The 21,005-nt window shown below is 40.6% G+C and overlaps 2 protein-coding genes and 1 pseudogene across 2 annotated transcripts; 1 reads left to right on the top strand and 2 right to left on the bottom strand.

The window, feature by feature from the left end:
• On the top strand, positions 1 to 8,755 carry mydgf (myeloid-derived growth factor). The gene is made up of 6 exons (XM_028444355.1): positions 1 to 262; positions 1,985 to 2,035; positions 2,114 to 2,175; positions 2,486 to 2,567; positions 5,174 to 5,246; positions 7,498 to 8,755. The coding sequence occupies exons 1-6, from the start codon at positions 113 to 115 to the stop codon at positions 7,575 to 7,577; spliced, it is 498 nt and encodes a 165-aa protein (XP_028300156.1). The 5' UTR covers positions 1 to 112; the 3' UTR covers positions 7,578 to 8,755.
• Positions 6,509 to 6,616, bottom strand: LOC114462746 (uncharacterized; annotated as a pseudogene).
• Positions 8,594 to 19,406, bottom strand: LOC114461880 (uncharacterized). The gene is made up of 3 exons (XM_028444354.1): positions 17,925 to 19,406; positions 12,891 to 13,942; positions 8,594 to 8,712 (listed from the first exon to the last, which is right to left on the bottom strand). Exons 1-2 carry the CDS (start codon positions 19,035 to 19,037, stop codon positions 12,995 to 12,997), a joined length of 2,061 nt encoding a protein of 686 aa, XP_028300155.1. The 5' UTR covers positions 19,038 to 19,406; the 3' UTR covers positions 8,594 to 8,712; positions 12,891 to 12,994.
• Between the last annotated feature and the right edge of the window lie 1,599 nt (positions 19,407 to 21,005).

Here is a 21,005-nt window from a genome sequence, read left to right as displayed (position 1 = left end):
ATGGCCGCCCTGTAGATGCACAGCTCTAGTGGGCGGCAGCAGTCGATGAGGCGTCTTATTATGATGTCTATGCTGCTGTGAGCGTCACACTGTCACAGGAGCTGATACAGACATGGCTCGGTTCACTGACTGCTTTGTGTTGTATTCAGCGGTTCTGCTCCTGGTTTCTGTGTCTCCGACAGACGGTTCCTCTGAACGGACGACGACGGTGGAGTTTGACGTTAAACCGGGAGGAGTGGCGCACAGCTTCAGCCAAACCATGGTAAGTTCTACCGCTTCTACACGACAGCTTTACAGTGTAACTCCATACCAGGTTGAAGTTACCATAAAACCACTTCAGCTTATAACTGTTAAACCTTTCAGTGTGTCCCTTTTTAAAAAAGGAACAATATTAAAAAAAAGAGGTAAATTCATTTGTTAATCATTAAATTGTCCTTTGGGGGGGAAAAAAGCATAAAGTAATGACTTGAATTATTTAATTCCATAATATAACTATTTTAAAAATGAGTTTCTATGATGAAATCGTGCTTTTTTTTTTTTTTTTTTTAACCAATTTTTACAACAAAGGCAAACATTACAATTGGGGTAAGAAAGAGTAGCAATTTCGTAATAAAGGCCCTGCTAATGACTGCCACGTAGCTAAACTGACAGTTCCACAGTGGCACTTTTAATTGGACGTTCCCTTTACTGACTCATGATGAAACAATTGATATACATACTTTCAGTTTTATGAAAAGCAGAGTCCTCAAAGTTCTTCCCAAACTTGAATGCGATCAATTCAATGTTTATATAATATAATTAATGTACGTTCAACCATTTAACAAAAAAATATGAACGCACTTTATCGTTTTACACTGATTTATTTCCTGCAACTGCCTATTGTCTTACAGGTGTATTGTAGAATAAACCTGAAGGTTTACTATCTATGGTAGACAGTGGGCATGCGCACCTGGAAAACTGCGCATGCGCGTCATTCAAAAAAAAAAAAAAAAAAAGTAATAAACTTTCCTTTAATTTGTATTGTTAGGGTTCGGGTTAGAATGAGGGTTTATCATAGCAGTAAACATTAAGGTAGCAAAATATTGTACATATACTACGTTATTAGTGCGCATGCGCCAGTAGGATGCTTTTCTTCCTCTTTTCCTCGTGTGTTTCGTCAAAACAAAGCCGTATCTTTAACGATTCTGTCACGTGTGAATAAAATTACCGTAATGACGCCAAAAGAGCAACTCATTAGCTTTATATTATAGGAGTTACTGTCTTTAAAATCATCATGGTCACGGTCTGAGTTTACTTCGTCCTGAGATCGATTATGAGCATGCGCACTACCGGCTAGTTTTGCTACTTCCGTCATGCTGAGATTGAAAATTCAATTTCAGTGCTAATGTTCAAAGCTAATGTTGAGTGGCTCCTTTTCTTGGTTAATATACTTTTAAAGAATGTTTTCTTACGTTCACTAATTTCCCATTTTTCAATACAAATAGGAATAATTTATTTTCCAAAAGAACGTGATTATAATATACATTGCAATAAATAACAGGTAACCTAATGTAACTTTACCATAATAAGCTGTTGTATTCATATAAAGTTGATCGTGACAATCACATTTTTTTTAATAATTGGTCATTTTTTAATTTTTTTTTTTTTCGATGGTCGACTGATGTGATGTTTTAAGCATTTTTTTTTTTTTTTTAAATCAGTAAAACAGTCCCTGTGCATGGCTAATCCAGCACGTGTACTTCTCTGTATGTAGCGGTCATGTACTGAGATTATAAGAGAATCTCAGTATGGAGGTAAACTCAGACCGTGACACCGGACATCACGGATAAAACAGGAAAAGAGGACAAGTCTGGGTAAAACCAGCCACCCTAATTGTATGCGTATATTTTAATTTCATTTAGAATATCGCTTTTGTTCAATGTATACTCTAACTAAAATCACTTCTACTATCTACATTTTACTACCAATGCTCTGACTTTTGCAGGGGGATCATGAATGCACCTTCACTTACGTCTCACAAGGGGGAACCAATGAGGTGAGGGCCTGATTAATTGCATTGGTTTCCATGGATTAATAAATGTACCGCTGAAACACATTTTCTTTTGCACAATAGCAATGGATGATGAGTGTGGGCCTAAGTGAAGATGACAAACTCTTTTTTTGCTCTGTGTGGAGGTGACGTATGCGTGCACACACACACACACACACACACACACACACACACACACACACACAGGAGGATGATGATGATGATGCCCTCCTGCTCAGTCACCCTGAGTTAAGGTGTGTCATTGTTGCTAATGAGCCCAGTCTGTGTCTGCGCTGAGTCACCTGATTGATCTTGGTTAACGGTGACAGTTAGAGGAGGAAGGAAGGAAATCAAAGCCACAAACACTCCCATGCTCCGCTGTGTTCTGGAACTAATATGTGAATAAAAGTATCCAAATGCACGAATGTTGACAACACTTTCTTTCTTTCCCTCCAGGCCTCAGGGCAAATCCTACCTGTTTTTTACACAGTTCAAAGCTGAGCTGAAGGGAACCGAAATTAAACATGTCAATGCTTATGTAAGTATAACCACTGACTGTACTTTACTTCACTGACAAACTGATGTTTCTTCTGAAACGTTCTCTTCCTTAGTTGTAAAAGCTGGTAAATAACCTTTGTGACCTGGAGCTTATTCAGTTGTTGTTAAATAGTATGAAACATATTACGATGCACTTCTGAAACTGAGCTTTCAGTCTTTGTCTAAAGCTAATGATATAAAGATGTAAAACCTCGGACAATAAGAGATGTTTAATCTTGAAGATCAAAATGCAGCATTCAGTTTGTGTTCTTGAGCTTTTCTCCTGTAAAATTTAATTATTTTTTTTTTTTTTGCTTTACCAGACAATTTTTTTGTGTATATATAATCGACATAAATGATAAAAAAGAAAATATTCTGGGTTTATCGTTCACTTTTTGTTACAAACAATGATTCATTTTGTTACAAACGAACATAAATGATAAAAAAGTAAATATTCAAGTTTATGTTTTCCATTACTTTTTGTTTTGAATGACCATAAATGATAAAAAAAATAAAAAAAATATACTGGTTTATTTTTTCATTACTTTTGTTAAAAACAAACATAAACGATAGAAAATAAAATATTCAGATTTTTATTTCCATTGCTTTTGTTACAAATGAACATAAATGATAATAAAAAAAATATGTGCAAATATGCACTGTATATGTTTGTATTGCAAAACCAAATGTGAAGTTTTAAATGTTATTTTGTGAAGGAGGGGTAGACACCTATAAGTTCCTTGAACTTCTGCCTATTCCTTTTGAGCACTTTCTCCTTTAAATACGTGTTATGTTTTGTGCAAAAAATGTGGTTTTTTTTTTATGTTGCTCAAATGAATAACCAACAAAAAACTAAACTAAACAGAAATGCAAACAAAAACACGATGAGACAACCTATTGGGGAATTGACAATTTTATCAAAAAACAAACCAAGAAAAATACAGGAAGCAAGCCTTTCCCTCAAGGACAAAATTTAAACAAAACTGCTTTCAAAAGTTATTTATAGGGCCAAATAAGTGTTTACTAGAGTGACAGGATGTTAGAAGTCATCTCTGTGTGGGGGTTGGTTTCAGGAGGATTCTACCGCTTAATACATGTTATTAAATGGAATTATTAGTCGACTGAATTGGCTGCATTTTTAGTCAATCCGTCTTGTTGATTGAAACAAAAACTAATTATATAATAGTGTAAATGAAAATGAAATAGAAATTTACATTTGAAAAGTAAATCTAAATTTAGTGCCAGAGAGCTTCCTGTCTGGTATGTTCTTGTTAAATGATTTGGTGGTTCTAAACTCATGGGTTGGGACCTGAAAATGGGCTGCAGACTTTTTCTAAGAAAGTTTGATCATGGGCATTTTTACGTAGATTTAAAAAAAAAAAAAAAAAAAAAGGAAAAACATTTATTTGTATTTGAAGGAGATTTATTTATGCTGCAGACTGCTGACTGTTCACATGTCTGACAGTAGGGGGCGACAGTACGCAGGAGTAAATCTTTTAGATAGCTCGTCTCAAAGTGATAATGAGTACATTTAAAATATATTTTAAACTTGGTTATTTTCAGCTGTTTAATGTTATCTATTGTCATTCCTTCTGGTCATTGCATTCCGATTTCATAAACAGTTTTTAATATTGGATTACTGTGACGTGATGCCATACTATGTTGAAGTGAAACGTCTCTGTATTTATTTGATTTAGAAAAGTAACAACTTTTCTGGAGTAGACACCTTAGATTTTTTTTTATTTTATTTTTTTTATTTTGTCTAACATTTGTAACCCAAAGAAATGGGTTTTTAATGCAGCAGAAAAATCACTAACAACCATAAATATGCTGGTTTATAAAAACAAAGGTCCACACAAAGATTTGAATTGCTGATTTATTTAGTGAATGATTATCTTCGCTTTAAATAATCACCTGAGTGGGCGTAGGTATAACCGTACAGTCCTTGATGAGGAATATGTAAAACCCAATCTGATTCTTCTTTTTTTTTACCTAACCAAGCCTTTTCTAATTATGAGTGCTTCCATGGAAACTTATGTGCTCCGTGTTCTCCCGTACACTTTACATCCATCGTCATCTTAATAACTGCCAATGCTGCTTCCCAGCTGCTCCCACCTTTGACAAACCAGTGTCGAAAAGTGAAAGAGTCGCGACAACTATTTGATTCCAGAGTTCCACTCGGGGTCCATGTTTTTGTGCATCATGTTTCCTGGATGGGTAAAAAGTCTGGACCAGTGTGGGTGTGGTCACTTGATTGTAGATCAGCTGTATTTGATGTGTTGATGCACATCTCAACACAACGCGGCTCTTTCCCTCAGCGAGGACAGCCCTGACACTCTGTCATTAGTGCACGTTTCCTCCTCCTCCGGCTCCGGCTTTATGTCCTGCAAGCAAAACAAACACACGAAAAATAACTACCGTACTCCAAAAATAACACACCTGCCACCCAGCACAGCATCTCCTTGACCTTGTCATTACATCCTCCCACCTCCTGGGCTGTCGGTTGTAAAGTATTGTTGTTTTCTCAGCCTCCTCACGTCCTGTTTTGTTTTTACACTGTTTTAATTTTCCTCCCGTCCTGTTTGTGGCTCTTTTGTATGATTCCAGTCCCAAACAGCTGCAGGAGGACAGAAGAACGTGTTTTTGCCAGCAGAGGAATATATCATTGATAGATCAACAGGTGAGAAATGTATTGTGTTCAATCAGCTCCCTCAGGTTGTCACGTCATTGTCTCTCTCTCTCTCCACCTCCATCCTCCCCCGTCACGTTGCACGTTCCCAGCTGACTTCCCTTTAAAGCTTATGTTCCAGCTGTGAGTGGGTTTTCACTGTGTCCCTGTAGCATTACTGTTGTTATTCAGTTCCTGCACCAAAATCCCCACTGTGCCTCCAGTTCCAGACTGATATTAGCAAGATCTGACAAGTCACGGCGACCTGCAATTTACTGTAACTGTCACTCTCAGCAGATTAGTCCCCCACACTACAGAGGCTTACAGGCTTCCAACCCAGAAACCATCACAGATTTCAGGATAATCCCATCTTTGAAAAACGTTTTCAGTCATGATTTCTAGGGACACACTGTCTAACATTGTTAGAGTTTGTAGAAGTATTTTGCTATGCCTCAGAAACTCTACAAATGTTCATGTTTGCGCTGGTATAATATGCATTAACTCCACAGGGTGGAAGTGTTTATTCACGTCTTTCTATAAACTTCATAGGTAATTCTATATAAGACTGTCACTTTATTCACACATACTTTTTTTTGTGGAGCTTCGTATATTTGTACCCAAGTGTTATACGGAATCTCCATTATTTATAGATATCTCAGATCAAACTCATTGTTATGCAGTTGAAGAAATCCTTGAACAGAAAAGGTAACTATTGTAACTATAAATCATTTCTTTGCACTTAAAGTGCAGAAACTGTAGCTATTGGAGTTAAACATTTGTACCTTTTCTATACCTTGGAGGAGATCTTGTTTTTAAGTGACCTTTGCTTTACATAGATTAAATCAAGGTTAACACAAAACAACAGTTTGAAATGGATGAATTAACCCCTGCAAACAATTTGATTATGTTTTCATCAGCGTTTGATTGTTAGCGGGATTACGCCATAAATACTTCACAGACTTTGACACATTTTTAATAATAATAATAATAATAATAATAATACATCAGTTTTATATAGCGCTTTATCATAGACACTCAAAGTCGCTTTACAGAATTAAGGCATTATTCTTTCACTCCACACTTAGTGGTGGTAAACTACTATTGTAGCCACAGCTGCCCTGGGGCAGACTGACGGAAGCGAGGCTGCCATAGTACGCCATCGGCCCCTCCGACCACCACCAACACTCACGCACACACTACATTCATACTAGGCAATGTAGGTGAAGTGCCTTGCCCAAGGGCACAATGACAGATACCACTGGGTGACTGCCACCCCACTGTGGCACCTGGATTCTCCCATCCAACTACTAACCAGGCCCAGACCTGCTTAGCTTCCGAGATCTAACGGGATCGGGCAATGACAGGCTGGTATGGCCACAAGATAGACCATACACCATGGAATATTCCATTACATTTTGGAGCGGATGTGGCTCAATATACTGATTCTGGATCAAATAATCATATCTCTCAATATTGGTGACATTTCAAAAATTCATATCTGGCTTCGAAATTGGCCGATTGTTACGAAATTTGACTCTGTTATGTTGGGTTGGTTCCTCATTTAGTCCACGTAGTTTCATCTGAAACAGATTTCATTGCGATTTTCCATAAAAATGGGGCTTCCAATACATTTGGACCTACTGTATTGTTACTAATGAGGATATACATTTCTTCTAAGCCTTTTAAGTGTGAATGGTCATGATTCTGTTATTAGTGTCACTGATCCAGATAACTGCCAATATATGGCTCTTTCTGAGTGCTCTTGTTGTAATTATTTGGTCAGACTGAGTGATAATAGTGATGCGTAGCATTCTAGAATGCCATCCATCCATTTTTTGACCCGCTTTGTCCTATTTCAGCGTTGCAGGGGTCTGCCGGTGCCTAATTCTAGAATGATACTGTAAAAAGTGGTAGTTAATGTGTAATCTGATTATTGTAACGTGCTAGCCTTGCATCTTAAATCAGCTGGAAAAGTCTCTCACACCCTTCAGGCCCACGTTCAGTCAGTGTCGTCAACTTCAGTGACTAAGGGCCAGAAATGTCTGAACTCATACCGTGATGGCTGAATACTCTCATGAAATAAAACTCATGGTTTCCCTTCAACGTGTATGTTTTTTTTTTTTCCATGTTGAATCTTAAATTAACAGTAGTATAAGGCTAACCACTGTCAGACTGTATATAGTTATATTCTGCATTGCATTACGTGTGACCTTTTCTTCTTCTAATGTAAACCACAAATTAAATTTTACTTTCCAATCCACAGTGACCCACAATGAGGGGAAGTTCAACGCACAACTCTCCAAACTCACAGTCATTGGACGGACACTACATGATGAGCTGTGATTGGTCATGAGTTAAGGTTGACCAATGTGGGCGCTTTCATGAGCTTATTTCCTTCTGTGGTTAAAGAAGAATGGATTTATTCACAATGACAACCAAAAAATGAAGTGGGATTATAACGGGAGCACCTCGTGTTCCAGTACAATAGTTGCGTGGGATTTTCCTGTTGTGGTGGGTTAATGGTTATAGGAAAAAAGAGACATCTGTTGACTAGATAGTGTTCAGTTCTGCCCTTGGTTAAAGTGCTTCTATTGTAGCTTCTGCGGCTAGAGAGAATAATACCCTTCTAAGCCATCAGGGTTATAGATGAATGAGTATAGATTATTGTCTGGGGGCTTGTCACATATATATATATAACATACTTAGACTGGTGGAGGATTTATTTGTCCCATGTAATCCTGAGGGGAAAGTGAGTAATCCCCTCACGCCAGAATTTGTCCTGCACGGTGGTTTGAAGGTTCAAGCAATCTCTTATGTGTTTTTAATTTGCGGAATCAATAGATTTGCTCTCATATAAGCATCTACCAATCTGTGTCCCCGTCGTGTAATTTTGTACGTTTTTTTTTTTTACTATACGAGATGCCAACATTTTATGAATTTTGTTATTTTTTCTGCAAATGTAATTGTACTTAGAGATGCAGCGTTTCCTTCTTCATCTGACAGAAAGTTAACTTCAAAAACCCGAACTGCTGGCGTGCAAAGGCATTTGGATGATAGAACCAAGGCAAATGGATATCTGCTCTTACTCCTGAGAGATCCTCGCGCTCATTACTCATTCAACCCTTTTCTTTAATCTTTTAGTGGCATGTGTGTGGATCAGTTAGCATCCGCCAGGCTCCAGAGATACAGCATTAATACAGGTCCCCCTCCCTCATCTGCTGTCACCACTCTCTTATGTTGCTTATGCTCTTAGATCCACAAGTTCAAAACAAAATTCAAGAAAAATAAATTTTCCGCATTAATATCAGATCTCTGGCTTATGGGGTGTCTGGAGTCATGGTTGCATTACTTGTTTATACCTTGTTTGGTTTCTTTCCCTCGAGGAAGTGCTCAGCAGGATGCATTTCCCCCTCTGTGTTCGATTGTCACCATTGAAGCTTCCTCCGAGGTCACAACAGGAAATGATCACATCAAGATCCTGACTCAACAAATGGAGAAATAAACACGCGGTGTTACTGATTTACTTTTTGTTTGCTTTTTCGGATCAGTGATGAAATGGGATTCTAGGTTGTTTCAATAAAGAGTTGTTGTTACTGTTATGGAGATGGCTCATTGTGTCAGTCGTGAAAGACATTTAGAAAACTGAACAAAAGATAGCATTTATGCAAACCTCATAATGCCTGTTTGAAAATATACAATTTATGTGAAAATCTGCCAAACATAGGGGAACTTGGGTCTACCTCTGAGTTCTTAAAAGTTGCAAAATGTAGACGTTTTTGTCACGTTCACATCTTAAGGCAGGGATGTCATACTTGTTTTAGTTCAGGGGAAAAATATGGACCAGTTTGATCTCACTTGGTCCACAAATTTTAGGTGGGGAAAAAAGAATAATTTGAACATCTATTGTGCCCTAGTTTTTAATATCAGTCATTGCTGGATCTTCACTTCAAAAACTGTTGATTTTGTAACCAATTTTTGTGTAATTTAGAGGAATTTTGTGGATTTTTTTTGTGAGAAATTGCAAGATTTGTCGAAAAATTGAGTTTTTTTTTTTTCACAATTCGCAATTAGAAATGACTGCATTCATGTGATATAAACAAAGGAAAACTGCAAGAACCTAAAAATATTGCAGCGTTTCATTAAATTGATGAAATTTGTCATATTTACAACTGGATTATTTGGTAATTTTTACAATAATTCATGTTTTTTCTGTCATTTTTACTTTCTCCTGTCAGCTGAATTGAATGTTCCAAAGGGCCTGATTTGGTCCCTGGGCCTTGAATTTGACGTGTCTTTAGCCCTTTTAAAAAAACACAAAAAAAATAGAAATTGCAATAAGGATTACATTTATATACAGTAAGTGTTTCCAAAGCTACAGTTAGCTCTACCCTGTCCCAGTGCAGTGTACGTGACATTCAGAACTGATGTAAGACAAAACTGAAGCCAATTCAAAGCACTTGTCAACCAAAGCTTTATGAGAAAAAAAAAATGGCCTCAGATCTACAGTGCGGTCAATTAACATATATTGTGCTTGAATAAGTGTGTCCATGAGATAAAGGACCTCCATTGTTTCTGTTAATTTCTGGGTTAGGAAAGCTTTTCAGGCAGGATTGACTAAATCCAGAGGCCCATATGGGAATGTATAGAGTTGATCTATGAAAGCTTACTGAGATACAGAGTCATGAGGGATTTATTCATCCAATGTTAAACCTAGAGCTATTCGGTAATCTAGATTTTCCCCCAAATTGGCCTGTTTTTCACCAAAGCCACGGCCACACCCATTGGCAGTGCATTAATGTGAAGTACGGCAGCGATTATGAAACACCTGGACGCTTTGTTGGGGGAAATCTGTTGTGTGGCAGCACTTTAGCAGAGCTATGTTTCATCAAGACCAATGCATGCTGTGCACTGAGACTCCCACAGAGTCTCCTCGTTGTAATTAAAGCAGCTTATGGCAAAGCTGGGACTATTTCAGGCTGGTTTTCAGTTTTGTTGCCTAATGGGAAAGAAAGAAAAAAAAATAAAACGTTAATTATCTTCTCATGTCGATTTTTCCATCTACGGTTGTAATAAGTCTCGGTTGCACAAAAGCTTTCTGTTTACCATCACTTTATCCTATGAGACTGGAAGCCGTCATCTTATAGCCTTTAACAAATATCCCTGGGGTTTACCATCTGTCTCCTGGAAATATGTTTGTTTATAATGTTTCTCTTACAGTAAACAACCATCAGGATAATTCACACACCATCTTGCCAAAGACTGGCCCAGATTACAATAATGTGCATTAAAAAGATTTGATCAGCATGTTTAGCCAAGCTGGCAGTGTATGGACTCAATCTGGAGCGGTTGAAACTGAAGTATGCACTAATCCTGCATGAGTTTCCAGGATGAACTCAAACAACTTTGTTCACATCAAGAGTTTTCAAGTCGAAGCTGAAGAACATAGCTTTTCCCCATCATGTAAGAAGTTATAATAAAGCAAACTGTAGACAGGCCATAATTGCTTCCATTGAAGAAGTGATTTGTTTCCTAAAAAATGTTTCTTCTGAACAGTTCATTCAGGGCACAGAAAACGACCTGCATGCCTATTCATTTGGCTGTTATCACCGAAGTTGAGTGAATGCTTAAGGTCTGTTGCATTAGCGTCTAAAGAACAAACAAGCACACAGTGAATGGCCAAACCCTGATAAAGAAACCTCATTAAAAGTCTTTCAAAATCTATTAAAAATGCATTACTAAGTCACAGAGCTGCACTGCATTTCTTCCACAACAACCTTGAACACTACAATGTCTGTGAGTTTGTCCCAAACAGACTAAATAACAATCAACAGCACTGAATACATTTTAGTGTAAATAGAGCCTGACAAAAAAAACGGGTCTCATTTCTGTTTGAATGAGATTTTCTAAATCCCACAATGCCATGCTGCTCGGGGAAATAGATCTGTCTTTCATTTAGCAAATAAACCAAAATAATCAAAATCAGCTTTACTTGTTAAAAAAAAGACTACATGGGTGCAATGAATAGAAAATATCAATTCAAACAGGTCAATATCTGATGACCCAAATAAATGAGCCATTGATTTGCTGAGCTGTATTTACGTAATCAATCCGGCTCAATATCCTGTTTTCCCCTCGTTTTCTCTCCCAGAGTCCTCCATTTCTCTCACTTTGCGTCTCCTGACATTTGGAAGGGAACAGATGGAGATTGTGGCCGGGTCGGTCAAACCAGAGGCGGCAAAGGATATGGGATTTTCGTAACACCAGGGGCTCAGTGAAGGGTACAACGAATGGCCAGCTGCCCTCTGTCTCCTCTGACACGCACTCCTGCGTCAGGCGGGCAACTTGCTTTTAAGTACGTAAGAGAGATATATTTGGACTGCAGAGAAAACTCACAGGAGTTTTTTTTTTTTCAGGTGCTACAACCTCAAAGTGTTAGTAAATGCAGTTTTTTTAAAAAATGCAAATAAGTGTGCTCATTAGCAAGAGTCACATTTGCAGCCCTGTGAGTGAGAGTAGAGGTTGTAAACTGACTCTACAGGCAGCAGTTGGGGCCTGTGCAGAGACCAGAAACATGAACGTGTGAAACCAGCAAGTTGTGCTGCAGCAGCGTTGTGTGCACTAAAACCACACTGAAAGGAGAAAACGCTCATTTAGCAGAAAGTAAAAAGGTATCATCGAAATATATTTTAGATGACAAAAGAGCAAGCGTTGTTTTGACATTGACTATTGTTTGGCTGGACATTAAAAATAATGCCTTGATTATGGGCCGGGCTCCTTGAGAGCAGTTAGGACACACCCAGTCTATACCATAAAACATCTTAAGAAAAATGTAACAACCACCAATACAATACTCACTATACCTCTCTATTCTCAATCCAACCACAGATTTCAGTCTACGTGATAGTTTTTATAGGAGGGGTGGGGCCAACAGTGGTGGTTCATGACATAAGAAGCCACCAAAACCTCACAAACCACCATACTCAGCCAATAGCAAAAATTCATTTGTAATACCCGTGGTTTCAACCCATACAGGGCAGTCACTCTTACATTTTTACAAGAAACTACACCAAATTGAAATACTTTGACTAAAATGTCAAGAGTTGCACTAGAATCAATCAACAACACTACTTCATACCCAATAGGGTGGCCATGGCTCAGGTGGTAGAGGGGTTGTCTTCTGATCCAGAGGTTGGGGATTCGATCCCATTCTGTAGATGTCTATGTGTCGATGTGCCCTTGGGCAAGACACTGAACCCTAAGTTGCTCCCAATGGTGGATTAGCGCCTTGCGTGGCAACTCTGTGAAATGCTTTGGGACTACCTCTGCGGTTATAAAGCGCATATAAATCATGTCCATTTACCAAATTTGTTTTCAGTAGAATAGTGGTTTTGGGTTTTAGTTGTTCTTTAAGTCTGAGGCAGATTCCTGACCTTACTTCCTCCATAATGCAAGTGACACAAAGCAGAGACCAAACAGTCTTTTCCTCCACTGATAGTATGAATGCATGTGAATGGACAGATCTGTCTCACTGTGTACAGTAAATTCCTGGTTCAGACAGATGTTATGACGCCTTCCTTGTATTGGTTGGATACAGCTAAGAGAGATGAATGAAATGGGGCAGTAGCAGAACCAAGCTGTCTGTTCTGATATACTCACTCCAGATTGTGTCTGCATGCTGAGTTCCCTCACTCTTGCTGACGTGTGGCTGGTGCTTTGTGTATGTCTCTGTTGGGTCAGCCTCCACCACCCGCTGCAGCGTCTCACACCGTGGTCGAGAGGAGCCGTCTCTTCTCGGGATAGGGAGGAGCTTTGCGAGGCTCCTTCGTTTTCTTTGACTGCTCAGAGAGCCGGTGATGGGGGTATGGTGGGGGCTTGCGGCCTCTGCGACCTTGTCCTGCAGGTGCTTTAGCTGTGACTGAAGAGGTCACATGTGAAGGCCCCGCTGAGGACGATCGCCCTTCTCTATCAGCAACAGACACAGTTTGGGTTTCCGAGTCGATAGGTGGGCAGCTGGCAGATGAAGGCTGGGTCAAAGATGGAAAAAATGGACTGTCAGAAGGAAAGTCACTCCGAGGACTCTGATAAAACCCAACTCTGGTTTCTATGAGCATTGAGGGCCTGCGAGGAGAGGTTGGATGAAGCTTTGGTGACAGAGGAGAGGGAGGGGATTCAGGGCTGATCCTGGCAGAAGATGAAGCACCAGGAGACTGAGGCTGAGACCCCGGGCTGCCAGGATGTTGTAGGTTCACTGTTAAAGGGGAAAGACCCGGAGTGGGAGGCCGAACTGGGACGTTTTTTTGGGGAGAGTGAGAGATTTCCTGACAGTTTATGTTTGGAGGTTGTTCAGATGAAGAAAGGATGTTTGTGTACATTAACGGACCACTTTGTGCTGGAGGCGACCTGAGGCTACAAGTGAAGCGAAGAGTCCGACTTCTCTCCGATAAAATCCCAGAGGTGACTGGGAAAAGCTGTACTGGAGACTGACTCCTGGGGTGACGGTCCCTCCTGAGGGTGCCACACAGGTCCATGGGCGCTGGTTGGTGTCTGCTTTCTGACAGCTCATGATTGGTGCTCCCCACTGTCATCTGACTGCAGCCTGAACTGTAGCTGCTATCATTGGGTGGCTTAGTACAAACCCCCCCAGGGCCACACTCCTCTTCCTCATTCAGATCAATAGTTGAAGTTAGATAGTCAATCTGTTGCACTACCTGGAAAACACAGCCGAGATGATATAAAAAGTCAAATTTCACTTTTAAAAAAAAAGGTTAATGCAAAATGTGGCAAAAAGTCAAATGTTTTTCCATTCAAATTGTATGTGTTTTGTGTGATTCTATGTCTTCTACAGTCTTAACGTTGTATATAGAAAAAAAAAAGTTTAATGGTGAAATATGACGATAAAGTAGAAGTACAAGGGGGAACGGTCAAAAATATCTTGAGGAGCATCAGCATGAATGAATGAATTAATCTTTTATGGAGGAAGATTTGTGTCTTTATTATTTAATTAAAAAACATAATCTTTTCAATGAACAAAAAAGTTTTCAATCAAAAAATAGTTTACCTCAGTCAAAAATAAATATTTTCAGTCAATTATTATTGAAAAGGGTTTATTTTTTATTTTTTATTGAAGTTATCTTATTTGTATTTGGGTCATATCATGGGTAGTACATTTGTTTCTTTATTATTCAATAAAAAAAAAAAAATTAACATTTCAATCCAAGAAAAAAATGGAATCAAAGAAAAAAGTAGCCCCTAAAACTTGCGTATGAACACCTTTTTTCTTTGATTAAGGTGAAAAAAGTTTTGAAGCTCTTCTTTTATCGAATAACAAAGACACAAATCTACCTGCATAGTCTTTTATCATTTCAACTTTTGACCTCAAAATGGACAATTATTTTCAGTCACTTTAATATTTTCTCTCTTTGTGAGGCATTGCTTGTTCTCCCAATATATGAGGCTCAAACCAGTGATTCCTGTTCCCGCTAACAACCCCAAAATATGCATGTTTGGTTCAATGGAGCTTCTGATGGGATCTGAGTGAACCTGTCTGAGTCAGCAGCAGGGATGTGCGTCAGTACCCCAGTGATCCTTTGCAGGATAAATATGTTAGCTTACTGTGGCTAAGTTTTTATTATTCAACAGAAATTGCAGCTTGTGCAATTTGTATTGATCACAACAGGTGAAATATATTCCTTGTCAGGCACATAGAGTTTGGATCCACTGTCTAATAGCTTTTGTGATGCAAAATAAGGACTCTTGGTGAGACAAAACAAATCAATTTAGTCCCATTAGCTTGGCCTCAGGGAGTAATGAGGGATATTTTTCATTACCTTGCTCGTATGTCATTTATTTTGCACTCAGGAGTAAATCTAATGGTTCAGGTTCTCCCAGAAGTTGGATGCTGAGCTATGCAAAGACCACAAATTCAAATTTTCACACAGGGATTCTTTAAAAAAAATCAAGCCCATATGGTTTAGGTTAGAGAACCTGCACTGTTCTCTGGAACAAACCCGCCTTACGATCCATGTGTGCTGCGGAATGAAAAAGGAGGTGTAAAGGAGTCCAAACAGTGCACCTCAGTGTTATTGTAGATCAGTGCACCCCAAACAAGGAGCTGTAGTGCTAACCAGGCTGTAAACACTAGACTCACCCTGTGAAAACTGATGAAGTCATCAGAGTTGCATTTTGCCTTTGCCTTGAGTTGGATTCATTCAGCATCTGCTGCCCCTGTTTGGATGCTGATGAGTTTGTGAGCCCATCAGTTTTGGAAAGCACTGCAGGAATGTGTTTTTTGTAATTACATCTTGATTGTTCTTTGTGAAATCTACCTTTCTAATAACTCAGTTTGAGATGTGCAAATAGCACATTTGTCCTAATGACATCTAATTTTGAAATATCTGACTGAAGAATGTTTCTTCCCCTCTTTTGAACACTTTGCACTTCAAGGCCTCGCTTTTAATTACTTCTTTTAATCAGTGTAATCAGTAATTGATGATGGCTTCTTATCACAAATAGCAGAGCGAAAACTGTGGTGACACAGAAGAATAGGACAAAAGGCCGCAGAGATCCATGGCTGGCTTTGCAAAGGGTGTGCAGTGTTTCTGCAGAATCCTGAAAGCAGGACATTTGGCCCATTTCTTTTTAATAAGAAAGAAACTCAAATAGGAAGAGTTTGATCACAGTTTGATTCGTCTCCTTTTAGGAACGTATAATACAAGATGCTAAAGCACCTTTTTAAATTAGGAAGAACTTATTAATTGGAAAAAGTCAGCATCCAATGTCAACATTTTAAAATCAACGTTAAAGCCACTCTTTTTCTCTACTGCGTATGATTGAGAAGGAGATTTTTGTTCATGTTGTTGATGATTTGAAATGATTTTAGTGATGATTTAAAAACGTTTTTTTTGCCGACTTCAATTAAGCTGTTGACTGTTTTCTGTTGCACTTTTTGATCGTGTAAAGCACAATGAGTTGCCTTGTGTATGAAATGCGCTGTACAAATACATTTCCCTTGCCTTGCCATGTATTCTAACTGATGTGGTGATACATTATATTGTACTTTTTCATACTTGTCCAGAAGTAGTTCTACAAATACCTTCAGGGATTAAATACACAGTGCATATTTACACATGTATGGATTATACATAGACACTGAGATGTTGGCTGACACACACACGACCCCTTTGATGATGGAGGCTGGAGAGATTGGAGGAAATTACACTAGGGAACAGGTTTGACCCATCTGACCACCTGCTCTGCGTGCTCAGATAAATCCGCTTCCCTTTGCTAGATGAGGCTTTGTTTTTGCGCCCTGTGTTCATGCAACAACCTACTTGCTGTTGTCAAAAGATGACCTGGTTTGTGTCTTTTATTTTTTCCCCTGATGTGATGCTGCAGCTCTTTGAGCGAAACGTTTTATATTACTTTGAAGTATGGCGGCGCATATATGCACATCAGCTGACTGTGGGTAGGTGTTGCTTGTTAATGTCAGAAATCAGAGGAGATAAAAGAGGAAAAGGACTCTGCTTTTTATCTGCTGCTCCCCAGAGTTTTTAATCAAAAACAATCTCCTTTGGCCCCTCAGGTCTTTACACACGCCGCGCTGATTAGTGCCGAGCGGCGTCTGCTTTAAAGCTCAGTCATTTCACTTGGTTGAGCACTTTGCATTCAGGTTGCCTGATGTTTTCTGAGAGTGAGTCATCAGGCAGTTTTTTTGATCTGCCAAAATGTCTTGGCACAAAGACACAGTCATAATGTCGGAGTTTACTTTGGGGATAAATGAGCTTTTTAGTGTCGCTATAATATTTGTACTATCTCTAAAGAGCTTTAAAGCTTCGTTCCCCATTCTCTTTAATAACAGTGATTGAATATTAGATCAATCTGTCAGTTGCAACAGAATACCAAAACAAAGCTTTGAAATAAACATGTGACCAAAGTCGACTTTGGTGCCTCTCCTCCTTTGATCTGACATCTTTGTTGTAATAATTTAAGATTTTTCTATTACTGCGGGATCTTGGTGTTTATTGGTTTATTATTAAGAACACTGTCTGTCACACGGGCAGGATGATGAGGTCAGTGTTCCAGGTTTAGCCCTGACCTCACAGATGCTGACCAAAATACCACCATCATCCATGTATCAATTTTACTGGATGAGTTGTACTCAGTCATAAGTGGATTATTAAAAAAGCATTCCACACTATCCAGCTGTGCCGGGAGCAGCATCTGTCCATAAGGGAGAGGAGTGTGAGGATGATGATGATGATGATGATGATGATGATGATGATGGAGGAAGGCTTTGTCTAATGTCCCACAGCATCATCTCAGCAGCCTCTGAATACATCAGGCAAATGGAGCGTAATCACAATCTTGTTCACCTCCATGAAAACACAAGTGGCGTGTGTGTCTGCAGAAGGATGACAGGGGAGAGTTGGAGAAACAGTTTGTAAACTGAGCTCAATTCATGAACTTTTAACGCATGGTAACTTTCGCTGAGGAAATGCGTTTGCAGACCAGCTTGATATCTCTGAGTGCAGAGTAGACACCCTGAAGGTTTTTGGCACAAGCATGAACACATTCTGCTGAGGAATAATGGCTAAACCGAGACGGGAAAGAATGCAGTAACTCCTGGTAAAGAAAAGTAATGAGTTAATAAATGAAATTGGTGAGTTGGTAGAAGAAGAAGTAGTTTGTCACCTCTCTCATTTCCTGATGAACATCCCTCAGTGCTTTGAGAACCTGCTCCAGGTTGTCCATCACATTTTTGATCTGATTTCGGACCATCTTCCTGCTGCAGCCTGCAGGCTTCCTCTGTGTCTCCCCGTCACTGATAACTCTGTGAGGGACCCATTTCACACTCTGATCCCGGATCTCTATCCTTTCAGAACTCGGTCGGGGTTTTTTGGGTCTGTGTAGAGTTGCTGTGCTGCCCAGACCTCTGTGAGGAACCTCTGTAGAGAAGATGACTTTGCTGAGGGGCCCGTTGAGAGCCTGCACAAGTGGCTCTCGTAGTGATGTGAGGTCTCTCTGACTCTGGGAGTTCCTGCTGTGTTTGTTGATGTAGGTGAAGCTGGAGCTGAATCCGTGCAGCTTCTCTGTTCGTTCCTGAGCATCTGAACCCAGCCAGCTGGATGAATGAAGCTCTCTCTGATGGTAGCTTGTAGCATTATCCCACACCTTCTCTCTCTTGTCCTCAATGCACATCTCCACTGGCTCCTTATAGTCGCACTCCTCGGGGAGCAGTCCAGAAACAGGAGTAGGAGGGGGCCCCACGGGGGGCCTGTAATTCCTGACTGCCGTGCTGTTCCCGTCAGTCTGTGAGTGACGCAGGCTGCGATGGCTGCTGTGGTTCCCTATGGAGTGATTGTCTTCAGCGTTGGAGGAGCTGTCACCCTGGTCCTTAGGTACATCCTCTTGGCTGGTCTGTGTGGTCAGGTCTGAGTCCAGCTCATTAGTCTGGTTCCACCTGGAAGGACTGCCTTCCTTCTGCTTTACTAAAGTCCCTGGCAGTATCTGGTGGCCCCTCAGCACCACTGGCAGCATCCTCGCCATTCCCACTCCATTGCACCGGAGTTCACCCTTCTTTGCTCTATCTTTTCCTTGGATGGAGAAGAAACCGATGCTTTTGGCTTTCTCTAGCGGTGCCAGGCTGTTGCGGCCCTCAGATGTAGGTTTGAAAGGTCCATTGAGCCCCAAGTCACTAGTTTGGTGGGACTTTAGACTGTTACGCAGCCAGGGGAGGAAGTGGGGAGTGTGGGGCTTGAAGCCTTTCTGCTCTCCAGGTGCTGGAGCGCCGCTGTCAGAGAACATGGTGATGGATGATGTCCAGCAGCCTCACAGAATGAAGAAGTAGCAGGAGAGGACTCCTGAGACACCGCCCGTTTCATCCTCTTCTTCCATGAGTCTCCTCCGTTCTTTCCTTTGAACACCGACTCTGCCCGCTCTGATGCTGGCTCTCATTTCCACAAATTTGTCGGTCGCAAAAAAGTTTGAATATCAGAACCCACCCACTCACTTGCTCCCCTTTCCCTGCTGGAGTGTGTTTCTGATTTGATCACCCCACCCTCCTTCGTCTCCTCCCACTCCACTCTCTGCTGTAGTGCCCTTGAGCCCCTCTCCTCCTCACTGGTCCAGCCCCAGAGATGCAGAGAGCCTCCGTCTCTATCTTCTCTCGCTGCCTGCGTGCGTCTCACTGACTCTGTAGCAGTGGAGGCTTCCTGTGTCTATCTCTCTCCCCCCGCACTGCGCTGTGCTGCCTCCTGTCCTCGCTTTCTTCCTCCCACTCCCTCTCACTGCTCTAACTCCCTGTGTCTACTCCCTTCTTCTCTCCCCATCTCTCATCTTATCCTCACCTCTCTTCTCCCTTTCTCTCTCTGTCTTCCATCCCCTCTTTGCAACTATTTCTCCCTCCCAACAGCCCCACCTCCAATTTAACAGGAAGAGCAGTAGAAGTTCAATCAAGTCGCCAGTATTATTAATCCCCCCGTTAGCAAATGTGTACCCACGTGACTCCCCCTGCCTCCGTTTTTATCTGATTACTCCTTCCCTGGCTCAGCCCTTCACAATTAAATGCTGCTTAGGACACCAGTGGGGGTTTAAAGGAGAAAGGGGAGGATGGCAGTGGCAGCAGGAAGGGATGAAGGCAGTGCTGTTGGGAGGGAGGGGGGAGGGGGGGTTTAAGGGGGCACATAATTGCAACCTACAGGATCAGAGATCAGCAGCAGTTTGACAGAAACTATAAGCAGCCCGGTTAGATGCAGCAACCCTGCTCGTTTTTGCAACTCTCAGCAAATTGTGTCACATTACACGCCGCTTCTTGTTTTTTGTTCTTTGTTTACTATTATTTTCTGCAACAACTTCTATTTGCTCCAATTATGTAGCGACAGCTGCTATTTTCAGGTTACTCATTTACGTTCCAATTCTGGGCTGTTTGGATTAGATTTCTGCTGTCAGACAAGCTCCGAAATGCCTCTGAGGTGCTTTCTCACTCATCTGCTGCTGCATAGATGGCTACCTTTCACACTGGCAGCATCTGATATTAAAACACAAAAGCAGAGAGCGACACAAAAGCACGACAGTTTGCTGTCACTCAGCAACGAGGCCCTGAAAGCCTCTGTCATTCAGCTCTTGTCCTCTGGTATAGCGCCCTGGTAAAGTGTGACTTCATCCACAGGTACAAGCAGGGTTGGTGTAATACGCAAGCGAGAAAGACTCGTGCCAACATGTGGACAGACTGTCATTCTGTAAGGACCATTAGCGGAGATTTAAAAATCAAAACACAAAAACCCATAAAGAATTGAAGTGATGGAGCAGCTGTGATTAATCCGTCAGAGCTCCTTGTTCGACACGCTGGTCTGATTCTGTGTAATGACAGGAGATCAGGTTTGTGAAGGAAAATTCAACGTATTCTATCTACAAACGCACACACATGCTCCTTTAATTGCTCCTTAAGTCGTTTGGAAACAATGGTTAAACGTTCACATAAAGTGCAGTGCCGAGCCTTCAAAGTTACAGATGAATAAATCAGAATCACACACTGACTACACACAAACACAAAGCCGAGTTAAAGATGAACTGAGAGCACTGGAGTGTTCTCAGCACTAGTGAAAACCTGAGGCAGAAGCAATTTACCGTCACAACTTCCAGGCAGGTTGTAAATGGTGCCATCACGCTGTTTCACAGTTTGTCATATGCAAATTAAAGATGAAATTGCAAGTTTTGCAGTCCTGCAGCTCGTGCATGACTCGTAATTATGATGTTTCTACTAATGAGCTAAAA

This window comes from Gouania willdenowi, chromosome 4, assembly GCF_900634775.1.
Source record: "Gouania willdenowi chromosome 4, fGouWil2.1, whole genome shotgun sequence".
NCBI classification, from domain to species: domain Eukaryota; kingdom Metazoa; phylum Chordata; class Actinopteri; order Blenniiformes; family Gobiesocidae; genus Gouania; species Gouania willdenowi.
This window is presented reverse-complemented; position numbering and strand designations above follow the sequence as displayed.

Excerpts from the sequence above, each read along its gene's own strand:
- LOC114461880 (XM_028444354.1), bottom strand. The coding sequence starts at position 19,037 with ATGTTCTCTGACAGCGGCGCTCCAGCACCTGGAGAGCAGAAAGGCTTC. Across the intron at positions 13,943-17,924 it reads TTCATCAGGAAATGAGAGAG|GTAGTGCAACAGATTGACTA; the intron begins GTGACAAACTAC and ends TGTGTTTTCCAG.
- mydgf (XM_028444355.1), top strand. The coding sequence starts at position 113 with ATGGCTCGGTTCACTGACTGCTTTGTGTTGTATTCAGCGGTTCTGCTC. Across the intron at positions 2,036-2,113 it reads CACAAGGGGGAACCAATGAG|CAATGGATGATGAGTGTGGG; the intron begins GTGAGGGCCTGA and ends TTTGCACAATAG. Across the intron at positions 2,176-2,485 it reads TTTTTTTGCTCTGTGTGGAG|GCCTCAGGGCAAATCCTACC; the intron begins GTGACGTATGCG and ends CTTTCCCTCCAG.